The sequence below is a fragment of the Sinocyclocheilus rhinocerous genome, unplaced genomic scaffold, assembly GCF_001515625.1.
Source record: "Sinocyclocheilus rhinocerous isolate Xijiao unplaced genomic scaffold, SAMN03320098_v1.1 scaffold314, whole genome shotgun sequence".
Lineage (NCBI taxonomy): Eukaryota > Metazoa > Chordata > Actinopteri > Cypriniformes > Cyprinidae > Sinocyclocheilus > Sinocyclocheilus rhinocerous.
The window spans coordinates 1981518-1997638 of NW_015630021.1; the positions used below are offsets into that span (position 1 = coordinate 1981518).

Consider the following 16121-nt stretch of genomic DNA (forward strand, 5'->3'; position numbering starts at 1 on the left):
AAGATTTATTCAACAAATTGCACAATGGAAAAGCTACACTTAAAGAGGTGTCTGAGCTTGAACCCGTCAAGAAAGCCCTAAAGGGGACACACAGTATTGCTGGAGTGCAGATTGAGTCAACTTCTGAAAAGATGTCTTTCTACGAAGCCATGAAGAAGGACTTACTTGGAACAGAGCCTGCACTTAACCTTCTGGAGGCCCAAGCCGGAACAGGCTTCATAATTGATCCAGTGAAAAATCAAAAGCTCACAGTTGATGAAGCAGTCAAAAGTGGTGTTGTTGGCCCAGAGCTGCATGAGAAATTGTTGTCTGCAGAAAGAGCTGTTTGTGGATACAAAGATCCATATACTGGAAAAACTGTATCCCTGTTTGAGGCAATGCAAAAAGATCTCATTAAGAAAGACCAAGGTGTCCGTCTGCTGGAAGCTCAACTTGCAACTGGAGGAATTATTGACCCTGAGAAAAGTTACCGCATAACTCCAGAAATTGCATATAAACGTGGTTACCTAAATGAGGAGATGAACCAAAACTTAAGCAGCCCATCAGACTCCAATACAGTATTTGTTGACCCTAACACACAAGAAAATGTCACTTATGCTGAACTGCTTAAAAGATGCATCACTGATAAGCAGACTGGTCTCCCATTGCTGCCACTAAAAGAAAAGGCAATCAAGTCAAAGGAAATGGAACCAGTTTCTGACGCACAAACTAAAGAGACCTTGAGCCATGCTACGGTTGAGTTACACAGTGGACTTTTTAAAGGAAGAAAAATCACCATTTGGGAGATTATCAACTCTGAATATTTCACAGAAGAACAAAGGATTGAATTTATTCTGCAGTATACATCAGGGAAAATCACTATTGAAAAACTGATCAAGATTGTGATCGCTACAGTGGATGAAAAAGAAAAGAAGGGACAGCACAACTTTGAAGGTTTCAGAGGTCCTGTACCAGCCAGTTCCTTGCTTGAATCTAAAATCATTGACAAGGATACCTATGAAAAAATCCAACAAGGCAAAAATAAACCTGCAGAAGTTAGTGACTCCATCAAACGCTACCTGCAAGGTTCTGATTGTATTGCTGGGGTATTTTTAGAAAAAAACAAGGAAAAACTCAGCATTTACCTAGCCATGAAGCAGAAACTACTGACACCAAACACAGGTCTGTCCCTGCTAGAAGCCCAATCAGCTACTGGCTACATAGTTGATCCCATCAGGAATGAGACATTTACAGTGGATGATGCTGTCAAGGCTGGCATTGTCGGTCCAGAGCTTCATGAGAAACTGCTATCTGCAGAGAAAGCTGTTACTGGTTACAAAGATCCATACACTGGTAATAAGATCTCTCTTCTTCAAGCAATGCAAAAACAGCTTGTTCTAAGAGAACATGCCATACCTCTTCTAGAGGCTCAGGAGGCTACTGGAGGAATAATTGATCCAGTAAATAGCCATCGACTTCCCAGTGATGTAGCCATTCATCGTGGCTACTTCAGCAAGCAATTATCCAAATCTTTTAAAGACCCCACAGATGACATCAAAGGTTTCACTGACCCTAACAAAGATGAGAATGTCACATACAAACAATTGAAAGAGAGGTGCATGACCGATCCGGAATTTGGAATTGTCTTGTTGCCACTTTCTAAAGCCCAGACTCCAGAGAAAGCTGAGAAATCCTATGTTTACACTGAGGAGCAAGCACAAATGGACTTAGCTAGCACTCAAATTGACATACCACATGAGAGTTTTGCAGGGAAACAAGTGACATTATGGGAAGTCATGAAATCAGATTTGCTTCCAGAAGAAGAAAAACAAAGTCTTCTTGAACAGTACCGCTCAGGCAAAATCACAAAAGAGAGAATGGTCATTATTATAATTGAAATTATTGAACAAAGAGAGATCATCAAGACTGAGCAGAATATGTCGTGTGATGTCATCAGACGGCGGGTTACTATTGATGAACTTTACAGAGCTCGCATTATAGACCTCGAAACTTACAACCTGCTCAAACAAGGCAAGAAAACGATCCGGGAGGTTATGGAGATGCCAAGTGTGAAGCAGTATCTTTTTGGAACAGGCAGCATTGCTGGAATACTCTCAGATAACTATGCTAAGGTTAGTATCTACCAAGCCATGAAGAGAGGTCTCATAAAACCTGACATTGGCATAGATCTGTTGGAGGCACAAGCAGCAACAGGATTCATCACTGACCCTGTGAAAGATGAATTGTTGACAGTTGATGAGGCCGTCCGGAAGGGTCTCGTTGGCCCAGAGATCCATGACAAACTCTTGTCTGCTGAAAGAGCAGTCACAGGTTACAAGGATCCCTATAGTGGTAAAGTCATTTCATTATTCCAAGCCATGAAAAAGGACCTCGTGCCTGAGGATTATGCCTTGAAGCTTTTGGAGGCCCAGGTAGCAACAGGTGGCCTCATGGATCCAGAGTACTATTTCCACCTCCCAATTGATGTCGCCATGCAACGTGGTTACATAAACAAAGAAACCAGTGACAGGATATCTGATCCAAGTGGAGATGTCAAACAGTTTGCTGATCCTACGACAGATGAAAAGCTGTCCTATGCACTACTTCTTAAAAGATGCAAAGTTGACAAAGAGAGTGGCTTACGATTGTTGTCTCTGGCAGACAAGAGACTTCTATTTAAGGGCCTTAGAAAGCAGATCACCCCAGATGAGTTGTTGCGCTCTCAAATTATTGATCAGAAAACCTACACCGCACTCATGGAGGGTACCATTTCTGTAGAGGACCTTAGTAAAGACCTGAAGAAATATCTCGAAGGCATCAGCTCTATTGCAGGTGTCTATGTAGAGGCTACCAAAGATCGACTGTCAGTCTACCAAGCCATGAAAAAGAACATGATCAGACCAGGAACTGCCTTTGAACTTCTGGAGGCTCAGGCAGCTACTGGGTATGTGATTGATCCAATCAAAAATCTCAAAATGAATGTCCATGAAGCTGTAAAAATGGGAGTCGTGGGACCAGAATTTAAAGATAAGCTCCTCTCTGCTGAACGAGCTGTGACCGGCTACAAAGATCCATACTCTGGCAAGGTGATCTCCCTGTTCCAGGCTATGAAGAAAGGTCTTATTCTAAAAGACCATGGTATCCGTCTGCTTGAGGCTCAAATAGCCACCGGTGGAATCATTGATCCTGAAGAGAGCCATCGCCTGCCTGTTGAAATGGCCTACAAACGGGGTCTCTTTGATGAGGAGATGAATAGTATTCTCACAGATCCCTCTGATGACACAAAGGGGTTCTTCGATCCAAACACAGAGGAGAATTTGACCTATCTCCAGCTCATGGAGCGCTGCATAACAGACCCTGAAACTGGACTTTCTCTTTTACTGCTAAAAGAAAAGAAACGGGAAAGAAAGACATCCTCTAAGTCTTCAGTCCGCAAACGTAGAGTTGTCATCGTAGATCCAGAAACGGGAAAAGAAATGTCTGTGTATGAGGCATACCGCAAAGGACTCATTGACCATCAAACATACACTGAGCTTGCAGAGCAGGAGTGTGAATGGGAAGAAATTACCACCTCATCATCAGATGGTGTTGTTAAGTCTATGATCATTGACAGAAGGTCTGGACGGCAGTATGACATTGATGATGCAATCTCCAAGGGCCTCATAGACCAGTCTGCTTTAGACCAGTACCGTGCTGGTACCCTTTCCATCACTGAATTTGCAGACATGCTCTCTGGTAATATGAGTGGCTTCAGATCTCGATCATCTTCCTTTGGATCCAACTCATCCTATCCCATGAGTCCAATTCCATCCATAAAGACGCCGGCTACAACCTGGACTGATCCAGCCGAGGAAACTGGACCAGTGGCTGGAATCTTAGATACAGATACTTTGGAAAAGGTGTCAATTACGGAGGCTATGCATCGGAATCTAGTTGACAACATCACTGGTCAAAGACTACTTGAAGCACAAGCCTGCACAGGAGGAATTATTGACCCAAACACTGGAGAGAAATTCTCTGTTGCTGATGCAGTGAACAAAGGGCTGGTGGACAAGATCATGGTTGATCGTATCAACCTAGCTCAGAAAGCTTTTCAGGGATTTGAAGATCCAAGAACCAAAACCAAAATGTCTGCCGCTCAAGCCTTAAAGAAGGGTTGGCTCTACTATGAAGCTGGCCAACGGTTCCTTGAAGTCCAGTACCTAACAGGTGGTTTAATTGAACCGGATGTTTCAGGAAGAGTATCATTGGATGATGCTGTCAAGAAGGGCACTCTGGATGCACGCACTGCACAGAAACTGAGAGATGTCAGTGGATATTCAAAATACCTCACCTGCCCCAAAACAAAACTCAAGATCTCATACAAGGATGCCATGGACAGAAGCATGATCGAGGAAGGATCTGGCCTGAGGTTGCTAGAGGCATCCTCTCAGTCAAGTAAAGGCCTTTACAGCCCATACAGCATCAGTGGCTCTGGATCAACTTCAGGGTCTAGGTCTGGATCCAGAACTGGTTCAAGATCAGGCTCTAGAAGGGGAAGTTTTGATGCTACAGGCTCAGGTTTCTCCATGGGTTTTTCCTCATCTTACAGCCCCACTAGCTATGGCCGTCGTTATGATTCAGGGGCACATGGTGGACTTCAGATGGATGAGTTAAAGCAAGCCCTTTTAGCTTTAGCATCAGGCAGGAACTGTTGCTATGATGAAAAGAGAATATTCACATTATCACAAACTCAGCCCTCTTTAGTTGCTTAATTTATGTACACAAAAGGACATTTATCCTGCTCTGCATGATATTGCTAATAGGCTTTTTTAATGATGGGAATAATAATGCTATAAAGGACTGGCTTTAATATTTTATTTCATTTTTATATATTTAGTTAAATATACAGATGTTTTTATCTCACACTTTCCTTTTCATTTTGACATGACAGTATAAAATGATATCATAAACAGTTTATTCTGCACAACATTCATGGCAAATCATTTTCATTTTCATTTTTTGTATTCAGTCTTTTCATTTATTAGCAGTGTTAAATACTTATAGCCTCTCTTTTTGTATTACCTTGTAAACTGGCACATTAATAATATTGAAGTTTTAAGAATGTTTAGATTTCTTGGAGAGGATATAGTAATGCTACAAATGAGATGTATAAGTTATTTGTTACATATTTTTGTGTGTTTATGTAAAGATCCCTAGGGTATCTGTACACATTTTGTTGTATTTTAACACGGAACATTTTAAGCCAGCATGGTAATAAAATAAATACAAAAAAACAAGGCGGAGCTGTTACAATCTGCAGAGCGGAATAAAGTCCATTTGGACACTTATGATTGGGAGCATGTCAATAAACAAAACATTAAACGTCTTGGCAGCACTGCCATGGACATTGTTCTTTAGAAATCCATTCTCTTCTCATTATTTGGAAACTATAAAACTATAAACTGAACTATGCAGTCTTACTAGATAAAGATCCTTGCAGAATTTGCCACAGATCACTCTAAAGATGACAATGAAACATCTTTAAAAGGAATAAGTGGCTCACATCCCAACCATAATTTGCCTCTGGTCCTTCATCTGATTCAAAGGGGACCTCACTTCCGCCTTAACCTTGTGTGGCGTCTACATTAATTTTCTTGTAAATGTAATGTGCACCCTCATTAGACTTAATGCCTAAAGACAATAATTATGTCTAATTGCGGATTATATAGAACGTAACAATGTAGGATTTTCATTGTTTATTGTTGCATAAAAGTAGCCTATGGGACACTCCCTTCTCTGTTTAAATATTAACTAGCCTGGCCAATAATGTCAATTCAAACATTTTTATTTATTTTTTTGAAAAACTCATGCACTGTGTAGTTATCAAATGAAAGCCTCTTAATATCAAAAATAATGGGTCTCATTTTTTATCAGTAGGTGTCTTTCTGTGTCTACTACAGAATGATGATATCTTGAATATGCCCAGATTACCTTTTTAAATTCAAGTCTCCATTTGTTATGATAATTTGCTTTGTTTTCAATCACTAAATGGCTCCCTATCTTTCACTGCCACTTGAACTCCACCTGTGTGTTTAGAGCGTATGGAATGGATTGCTCCTTTCAAACGAATCACAGTCAGTGTGATCTTTCAACCAACAGACATGTTCCACTACCTTTATTTATGCTCCATTTTCAGCTTTGCTTATTAATTGTTAGATTTATTTGGTTTATTAGAATTAAAAACGCTAATGGTCTATAGAAGAAATCAGACTGGTCAACTGATATTCACCCTTACTGGTCAATTTGAACACTAAATCGTAAGTGTTTTAGTGTAGTACTAGAAACACTGGTGTGTAAATCACAGTACATTCACTTCGTATATCATTTGCAATACAGCCTTGTGTGTTGGTGCAATGATGTAGGCCTACTGACAAGCATTACAAGTAATTGAACATTGATCTTTGAACTGAATGTAGATGTTTACAAGATCAAGGTCTCTGTAATTTAACAAATCATGCCATAACTAAAACTGTAGTCATAAAATTGGAAACGTAGACTGAATTTCAAAGGCACAAAAAAGAAAATCTGCTTCAGTCTCTCCAATCCGATGATGTTTTTTCACTGTACTGTAAATCATTTTATTTCAATTTTAGTTATATTTTCCTATCTTCTGCTTCTCATACTAACATGATTAAAATGATGCAATATGAGCAGTTATACTCAGCAAAACCTTGTTTAAAGTAAGCTTTTTGAGGCACTTAAAAGGTATATTTGAAACTGTTCTGATATTGAATGCATGATCTGAGTATGGTATTTACGAGATGAAATGTTAATATCCTACTGTAAATAAATATTAAATATCTGCTGTACAGTGTCAGTTTACCCTTTTGTCAACTCCTTGGTAGTTAGTCACATCCTTAGGAAAAACAATCAAGTATCACTGAAACAGTGAAAATACACAGCAGAATGGCATTAATGTCAACCCTCAGCATTAAAACCAAATGAAGTAGCATTACATTTCTTAACTTAAGGGTTTAAATAAATCTATACATAATTTATGTAATGTTTTAAATCCATTAACTTTGAGACATTTGCCTTAGGGAAGAGAACGTGTTTGTCATGCTATGTGACAGGTTTTGTACTGGATTGGTTACAAACCCCCTCAAGCTATTCACACACACACACACACACACAAAAAGTAGAGCAGTTGCATAAAGTAGGTAATTAAACTATGACCCAATGCATTTTATGCTGCATAGTTTGATCATTTTTAAACTGAAAAAGCTTATTAATATAGCCATCTTATTAAGGTTTGAGTTTTGAAATAAAAACTGAATATTGACAGAAAAAATGCTGGGGTCAAAATTGTCCTAATAAGAACAATAAAAAAATGTTGAGCAGCAAATCAGCATATTAGAATAATTTCTGAAGGATCACGTAACACTGAAGACTGGAGTTATGATGCTGAAAATTCAGCTTTGCCATCACAGGAATAAATTTTAAAACAGAAAATAGTTATTTTAAATTGTAATAATGTTTCAAAATATTACAGTTTTACTGTATTTTTGATCAAATAAATGCAGCCTTGATGAGCATAAGAGACTTCTTTCAAAAACAAAAACAAAAAAAATCTTGTTGACCCCAAAATTTTTGAATGGTAATGTAAATGCGGCTTTTCATTTGATGTGAACAGGCCTTTAGTTGTAGTTATTTTAAAAAAAGTATTTTTTTCTATCAGTACCTCATGCTCTCTCTGCTGGTCTAGTAGGCTCTGGTAGTTTCCAGAAATCTCAGCGGCCAGTTTCTCTTCTGTTTGGTTAAGGAAGGTCATCCAAGCATCACACTTCTCCAAAAAGGTCTGTCTTTGCAATACCAGGGCTTGCAATTTACTGCACATACATAGAGATGCAGACAACTGAACATTACACACTTTTAGAGAAGAAATTGAAAATCTACCATAGATCCGCAGTAACCACACATACCTGAATCTCTCTATTGTGCGAGCAGAGTTAGACGACCAGCTCCTGTTTAGGTTCTGCAGACGCTTGATTTCATTATCATTGAGGGGAAGCTGATAACCCAACTCATTCAAACGTTCCAGATCAGGAGAAAGACTGCTCAGCTTTAACATTTGGGTCTACAGGCACACATACATATGAGAAAGTTCAAAAGTGTTTATACAACCCTATAATTTTACAGAAAAACTAATTTCACCTTAAGTTTTTCCATGTGTTCCTGCACAGATGAGACATCTGGAGAACCGACTGGGTCTGGTTCCTTCAGAACCTTCTCAGCTTCTTCTGACCAGTGGCTCAGAGAATGTAACTCCTTACTAAACCCCTCATAGTCCCTCATACCCACCTTGAGGAAAGGAAGGAGAAAAAAAACACATTTATACTTGACAGGCTTTACAGTCTGGCATCTGTGAAAGTGACAAAATGTCACAAAGAGTGTCAAAACTATGAAAGGATAGTGTGAAAATTATTTTATTAAAAACACTATATTATTTCATTCAAAATACACACTACCATTTGCAGGTTTGGGGTCAGGAAGATTTATTTTATTATTTTTGAAGGAAATAAATACTTTTATTTAGCAAGGAAGCATTAAATTAATCACAAATAACAGTACGGTTTAGCATAATGTTACAAAAGATATCGATTTTAAATATATGTTGTTGTTTTGAACATTCTATTCATCTAAGAATTCTTTAAAAAATTCTACTAAAATATTAAGCGATAATAAAAAGAAATGTTTCTTGAGCACTAAATCAGCATACAGTATAATAATGATTTCTAAAGGATCATGTGACACTGAAGACTGCACACACAATGTCCTTAATCACAAGAATTATAAAGAAATGCTAGTAATTTTCTTTTAAACCATATTTGCATATAAAATCAAGAAACCAACATACTTGACTGAGCCAAAAGAAACAGGTAAAACCTCATACCTTGTCATCAAAACATGCATTAATTATTGTTTACACATTTGATGTGTGTTTTAATTATTTAATAATGCAGTTTAATACAGAAATTATTTCTGAGCTTTGCCTTAAATATTTAAAGCAGTCTTCTAGCTTTATCTCCACCCGAACACTTACCAAAACTCCCTTCTCACTGTCAAAGTTTTGCTTGCATTGCAAATATCAAAGTCTGCAATTAACAGGTTTGGTTGTAAAATCACAATGTAAAATGATATAAAAACCTCATCACAACTAACTATTAGCAATTATTTGCACACCCCAAACAGCTTCACCTCCCATCCTTTTCTCTATCTTTACTGAAACTGAATTACGTAGTTTTCTCTATAACTGATACCATCTTGAACGCTATATTAAAATGACCTAAAGAATGTGGACACCTGAACTCCACACCCAGATGTGCTAGAAGATTTCATTTCAAAACAAGGGGAATTAATCCTGCCATTGCTGCTATTCAGGTTTCATAACTCTGCAAGGTTTTCCACACATTAACTAATTTGCTTCCACAAATACCATGGTTAAACTGGTTAGTGTAGCAAAACCATGGTTAAGGCGAGACACTGCAGGTAAATAGGGTAAAAATATTAACCAATAGTTATCACCTTACTTGCCCAGTTGATTGATTACATTGATAATTGCAAACATTTTTTGTATTGCAAGTTTTCTAAAATGTTATGTCTAAATATGCAAATGAGGCATTATTTAATGAAATATGCTCTAATTTGAAAACATTTCTAGTACAAAAATCTGAACACTGGATGAAGTCAGTTTCAAAATTCTTGTTTAATTTTTTTTTTGACATATTAGAGGCAAACGTTTTTACAGAGGGAATTTTGCACTCCATAATTCAGAAAAATCTTTGAACAGCCAGAAAACAATGTATTTTCACACTTTTGGGGGGAATAAAATGTTGTATATAATCAAGCAAATTATATATGAACAAATCCCTCTGTAAAAACCTTCAGAATATAGACAGGAATAAAAATGTAAAGTTTGGTGTGTGTAAGTGCTACTAAAGTAGAGATTTATGGCTCAGTGTATGAAAAAAAAATAAACTCATTTTGAGAAAATGGCCTTTAAAAATATGTATTGTAATTGAAATCTATTGACACAAAAAGATAGTGCTATAAAAGTGCAATAAAAGAAACAATTAACAGTGTCTTTTGGATGTTTTCTTTCCACTAGTCCTTATGAACACTTTATGGAAAGCCAAAAAGCCCAAAATCTCAAAATTGACAGGCGCATGAAAAACTGTGGTTACCATGGTTTAACAATAGTAAGCATGTTTTTATTTTTTTTTTGTAGTAAAACCATGGTTAATTTTTGTAAGGGTAGTGGCTGCTCTGTTCTCCTATGAGCTGTTCACGCGAATGTTTAAAAATGGCAGCAAATATAAAACACACCTACAGTTACTTGAACTTTAACCTAAAATTTACTGTTTTTGATCATTAAATTAATGTCAATATACAATAAAATAGCGTGTCGGTTTATGATAATAATAATTTAAAAAAAATGTTTCAAACATTTTTGTAACGATTCTACAAACCCCCTGCAATTACGTGACGGACCACGAGGGTACGCGTAACCCCTGTTGAGAAACACTGTATAGCTGGAGCGCTGTGTTGACTAATGAACAGCTAAGTTTTGAACTATGTCTTAAGTAAGTTGTTTGTATTATTCTAATTTCTTTGCACATTCAGAAAACACTTGCACTGCAATTCAACTGTTTGTATTCTGAAGGCTTTGGTAATCAGGAAACTCAATGCAACAACATTAATAATAAAAATGTCAGTTTTCAGTTATCAACTTAGTCAACTATTCAGCTATATTTTCAAGACTGTTCAAGAGATTTCCAGGGAAGATATGACTGAAACGCTTTAGAATATGTAGCAACCCTATGAAGCATTTACTTTCATGAATTTATTATCCAAAACAATTATATTTATTATTAAAATAATTTTAAATAATGACTATGGCTTGGCTAAATATAATTAAAGTCCCATAATTTTGATAATCTGTTGTTGATATACAGTTGATTGTAGAACAATTTATGAATACGTTTATGAATACCCATTATCATTTCATCTCCTTAAGGATTAATCTACCCCTTATGGAATTTTTTTCTACTTTTTTTTTTTTTTAATGATTTCATTAAACTTTTAATTGTTTTTAGTGTTACATAATGCATTTTGTCTTTTTAATTTTTAAATGCTATATAGATATATATAAAAATAATGCAACAGTATGCTATATATATAACGGCCCATGCAACATTAAGAACCTCAGTGACCGTTTGTTTAAAAACAAAAATAATTCACACCCTCTTTTGGTGGAAAATGGCAAATGAGGCCTAAATCTTATCAAGGATTTTTTTCTTCCAAGGAATGAAAACTACTACTTCAGACTGTAAAACTGCCACACCTTCTTTTGGCCAAGTCTTACAGAGTTGTTTTGTCAGTTCCTCTTGGCTGCATCTGCATTATAAATGTGGGATGGACTGAGTAATCAGAAAGAGAAATGAGACATCTTAAGTACTCAAGAATTCTGGAACTGTTTGAGCATGTATGCGGTGATTGGGAACATCTCTAACAAAAGGAATTGCCACACAGCGAAACTGGTATTAACACTTGAATCTATAGTCCTACAAGTCTCTCAAACCGCAACCATGCATAAAACACAACCTCACCTTTCACTTTGGCAAAGCTCTGCCTGTGCGGCTCCATGAAAATAATTACAAAATCATTTCCGTACATGCACATTAAGATAATTACAAGATCTGACTTTCCCTGAGGGTTTAGATTAGTTCAGCATGAATTGCAACAATGTAGAATGATTTCTGTTACTAATTCCCATAAATGCCTCACAGATCTGTGCAGAAATTGCTTAGATAAAAGTGTTTATCAGAAACCAAAAAATTATGATTAAATTTTTTTCAGCAACCTAACAAGTCTAAACAAAGCTACACTAATGTGTGACATTATTAATGGTCTGTCCATCTTAACCTGGAATCTTTGTTTTCTTTGAGGTATGTTTATCCAAAAACCAAGAGCGGCAGGTAGAACAGGATCTCATTTTATGCCCACTGAAATTGTCCCCACCAAGAATCAGAGATAAGACCTAGTATGCAATACAATGCGGTGTTTCTCATCCATTACTGCAACATGTATTGTGAAACATGTAGGAGGAAACAGAAACAGAAGGCTGGAGTTACAGCTTTGCAATCACAGGAATGAATTACATTCTAAAATATATTAAAATAGAAAACAGTTCATTTAAATTGTAATAATATTTCACAATATTACTATTTTTTTTACTATATTTTTGACCAAACAAATGCAGCCTTTGTAAGCTTAGGAGACTTATTTAATAAAAAAAACTTTTTTCAAATCTTACCTACCTGAACTTTTGAATGGGAGTGGTTTTAAATCTATTCTACTTAAATCTGTTCTTTACACTGGTGCATTGAATAAGCAGTATACGATATAATAATACTGTCAAGTTCTGTAATACTGCCTTTATGTGTGATACTTGCCTTATTCAAGGACATTTGCACCAGAAACCCCAAAGCTGCAGGTCGAGCAGGATCCCATTCAATGACCATGCCTTCTGTGACAACAGAGATAAGACACCACATGCAATATATATTACATCATTGGAAATGACTAACAGAAACTGTGCACAAACTTGAGAGAATACTAACGAAATGTAATGATAAAATCATTAATGAGAATAGGTTTTCATAATAAGTTTGAACATGAGCTTGATACATTGTTCTACCACAGTCTGAAATGTCAGCCACCAATTGTGAATGCACTGGAGTGAGAGAGAGCGAGAGAGAGAGAGAGACAGAGAAAGAGAAAAAAACTGGCAGTCAGTTATTTCCCCTAATAACCCCATTTAAAGTAACATACACAAAATTCAGTCTTTGCTGACTTAAAAAATATGGTTAATATGAATTCAGTTTTTAATTACTGCTACTGTATATGCTTTGGGTTTCTGCGCATATTTTTTCAATAAGGAGAGAGCTATTCCTTCATTTGGCTGCAAGGTATTTGTTTTATCTCCACCGAGGGAGGGGAGTGTTCCTGAGGGTGGAGTTTGGCCCTGACTGATATTTTAAACAGAGGAAAGGAAGGAAACATGCTCAGTTTTTCACTGAGGGTTCACAGTGTGCTTGACCCACATCAACCATTAGTGAGCAGAAAAACACAGCCTTAACTGGACTCTAACAGGATCCCGACTGAAGCTTCCAGCAAAAACAACCAAAAGAGGTAAGAATGATTTCAAGTAGTTGTAAAACTTTTTGTGGTCTCAGATAACAATCTAAAGATTGTTCTTGTAATTGTATTGTCATTTACTTTAAAATGGTAGCAGTGTTAACTTAATGTAGAGCAAGGATTTTCAGGTAACAATGCGTGTTCCATAATTCATGCTCTTATGAAATGTTATGTTTACCATATGCTCACTTGTTTGATCACACCTTTTAGCAATAAAGAAATAAATGCTTTATGAAAGGGCAAATATTTGTAGACAGTGCAGACATGGACACCTTTGAACAGGGATGATTATATAAAGTAATGTACTTCTTAGATGATTAAAGAACTGGTCAAATATTTACATGATGCATTTAGACATTTTTCTCAAAAGTGACTTTCAAATGAAGAAGGCTAAAACATAAGCCAGGTGTTGCCACAGTACAACAGTGTTGCAATAAATAACTTTGCCTGGTACTTCATAGTTGTGGGGCAAGTAAATGGGCTATCTACAGAATTACAGAAGTACAGTAAGGCTTTCTCTATATATATAATGCATCAAGAAATGACTGCACACTGAATAAGTTGTATGTTGACAAGTATTTAAAAAAATAGTAGAATGCATTAAAACACTTGAAAATGTGTCACAGTGCATTATTATGCATTATACTATTTGTCCATGACCAGGTCTTATAATGTAAAATTTTGGTATGAAAAGTTTGAAAAACAGAATTACAATCTGCATTAGAATACCTTTATGATTCAGTAAAAAAATAAAATAAAATACAATAAAATCCTTATAATGACCTGAGGGTTCTTTAAGAAAGAAAGTGTCAGAGTCTTGTGACTTTATGGTTTCAGAAGTCCTTATCTATACCTGACACTGACACCGTCTGCATCCAAGAAATTTGGACAGGAAGAGGCCATTAGCAGCCTTTTTTTTTTTTTTGTAAGGGTTAACCCCCCCCTACTTGCTCTTTGCTAGAAGAATGCTATTCATGGCTGACTTCAGCAGAGAGACTTCATAACTAAGATATCATTTAAAGCAAACATCACTTGCAGAATAATTTGCATAAAACATTCAGTTTACACAAGGATGTCACATCCTTGTTATAAAATCATTAAAATAGTGACATATCAAAGTCAGTATAGTGGATCTAAAATTCACTGAAAAAGTATATATTCAATTAAAAAAGTATATATTGAATATATTCAAGGCTTATTTTATGCATTTACACATAGTATTAAAGTGATTTTAATGAATACAACCCATTATTGGTTGCTAAATAATGTATTTGACTATAATCCAATTTTTTATATTTATCTTGAAGAAATAGTACTAGTTTCAGCTGCAACAGAAACCTCCGCTACAAACTGATTGACATTCGATGATGCAGTTAACATATTAGGAGACAGCTGAACCACTCACGCTGTTTTCAAACGATTGACTTAATCTGATATTTTGTGTGATTTTTTTTAACTCATCTAACCTACATTGTATATTAAATAAATGTTTGCGGGAATTTTCCAAACGTGCGAATTGCGAAACCTGCGAAAATGAGTAAAACCAAAATGTGCAATTCCGCACCGAGATTCAGGACGTGATTACACATATATTCTATTATATAGAGATTTGTAAAATACATTTCCACGACTTTTCCAAAGCTTTCTGTGTTTTTCATGACCGTACGAACCCTGTAAATGGCTATTTTAATTTTTTTAATCGTTTTGATAAAATTTCTGCTCCACTTTGTGTGGAGGTAGTGAGACGGGACAAAGTCCCTGCAAGATATTAGGGTATTCTATAGTCTTTGAACGGGAGAGAGCGCTCAAAACTCTTCAGATTAATTTAGTGGACCATTAATATAATATAGAATCATCCTCTGTAAAGAAGTGAGGCGTGAACATGTGAGAATTTATCATTATCTTTGTAAATGTGCGCTCTTTTGGGCTAAAGGCTTAATGGAACCGTTTAAAGTAGCCATGTGATCACAAATTAATTGGCCGGCGATTCGGCGCAGCGCAGACGTGATTTAATACATGTGTCCTTTTTCTATGTGAAAAAAAATCATAAATTCCAGTTTATGCTGTTTGATTATGGCTTCGAATGTCGTAGTTGGAAGCTGGAAGTAACATGTGAGAATTTATCATTATCTTTGTAAATGTGCGCTCTTTTGGGCTAAAGGCTTAATGGAACCGTTTAAAGTAGCCATGTGATCACAAATTAATTGGCAATTCGGCGCAGCGCAGACATGATTTAATATGTGTGTCCTTTTTCTATGTGAAAAAAAATCATAAATTCCAGTTTATGCTGTTTGATTATGGCTTCGAATGTCGTAGTTGGAAGCTGGAAGTTGTTAGCCCCGGCTGGACCGTGCGCGCTGTTGAAATGCGACTAATAATTTCTGACTGGCACATAACTGAACAAATGTAAACGGGTTAAGGCGGGGCCCCTGGGCTGCAGCCCATTCAAGCCCAATGGTAAGTCCGGCCATGATTGTAACATTGCAATCTAAAAACTAAAATAAGGCTTTAAAGCGAAAGCTAAATTCAATAAACTAAAAATGATACACAGTAATTATGAATAGATTCCGTCTCCATTTTCTACATCGCCCTACTTTTGCTAAGAAACACGTTCAACACGTTCAAACAGACGGTTGTCGTGGTAATGAACACCAGAGCAACCACTTGCGCGTCCGCACTGAACGTGCATCTCGCATATAAAAAGCATTTTAGGGGGCCCAAGGCGGTCGCCTACCTTTGCCTAATGGTTAAGTCCGCCTCTGAGTATACTTAAATGTCATTTTAAGTATATTTCTGAGAAGTACATAAAAAGTACTTAGACTAAAAGTATACTTTCCTATTTTTTAGTTTAAAAGAAGTATTCTAATAGCACACTTGAATAAACTTCTTTTTCGTAAGGG

At 36.5% G+C, this 16121-nt stretch overlaps 3 protein-coding genes across 6 annotated transcripts in view; 2 read left to right on the forward strand and 1 right to left on the reverse strand.

The window, feature by feature from the left end:
• The window catches only part of LOC107739549 (plectin-like), a 101274-nt gene extending 95429 nt beyond the window's left edge, over nucleotides 1–5845 (forward strand). For 3 of the 4 annotated variants that reach the window (XM_016551696.1, XM_016551697.1, XM_016551699.1), the window contains one exon: nucleotides 4–5845. In XM_016551696.1, coding sequence (XP_016407182.1) covers nucleotides 4–4733 — 4730 coding nt within the window. In that variant the 3' untranslated portion in view covers nucleotides 4734–5845. The remainder of the gene's footprint in view (nucleotides 1–3) is intronic. The other variant, XM_016551698.1, reaches the window with a different exon arrangement.
• A 990-nt stretch (nucleotides 5846–6835) lies between these two features.
• On the reverse strand, nucleotides 6836–12545 carry LOC107739603 (nesprin-1-like). The gene is made up of 5 exons (XM_016551764.1): nucleotides 12477–12545; nucleotides 8176–8322; nucleotides 7944–8098; nucleotides 7703–7850; nucleotides 6836–6877 (listed from the first exon to the last, which is right to left on the reverse strand). The coding sequence occupies exons 1-5, from the start codon at nucleotides 12543–12545 to the stop codon at nucleotides 6836–6838; spliced, it is 561 nt and encodes a 186-aa protein (XP_016407250.1).
• Nucleotides 12546–13165: 620 nt separating this feature from the next.
• The window catches only part of LOC107739550 (epiplakin-like), a 16060-nt gene continuing 13104 nt past the window's right edge, over nucleotides 13166–16121 (forward strand). Inside the window, exon 1 of the mRNA XM_016551700.1 lies at nucleotides 13166–13215. The gene's annotated coding sequence lies outside the window, so the exon portion shown is untranslated. The remainder of the gene's footprint in view (nucleotides 13216–16121) is intronic.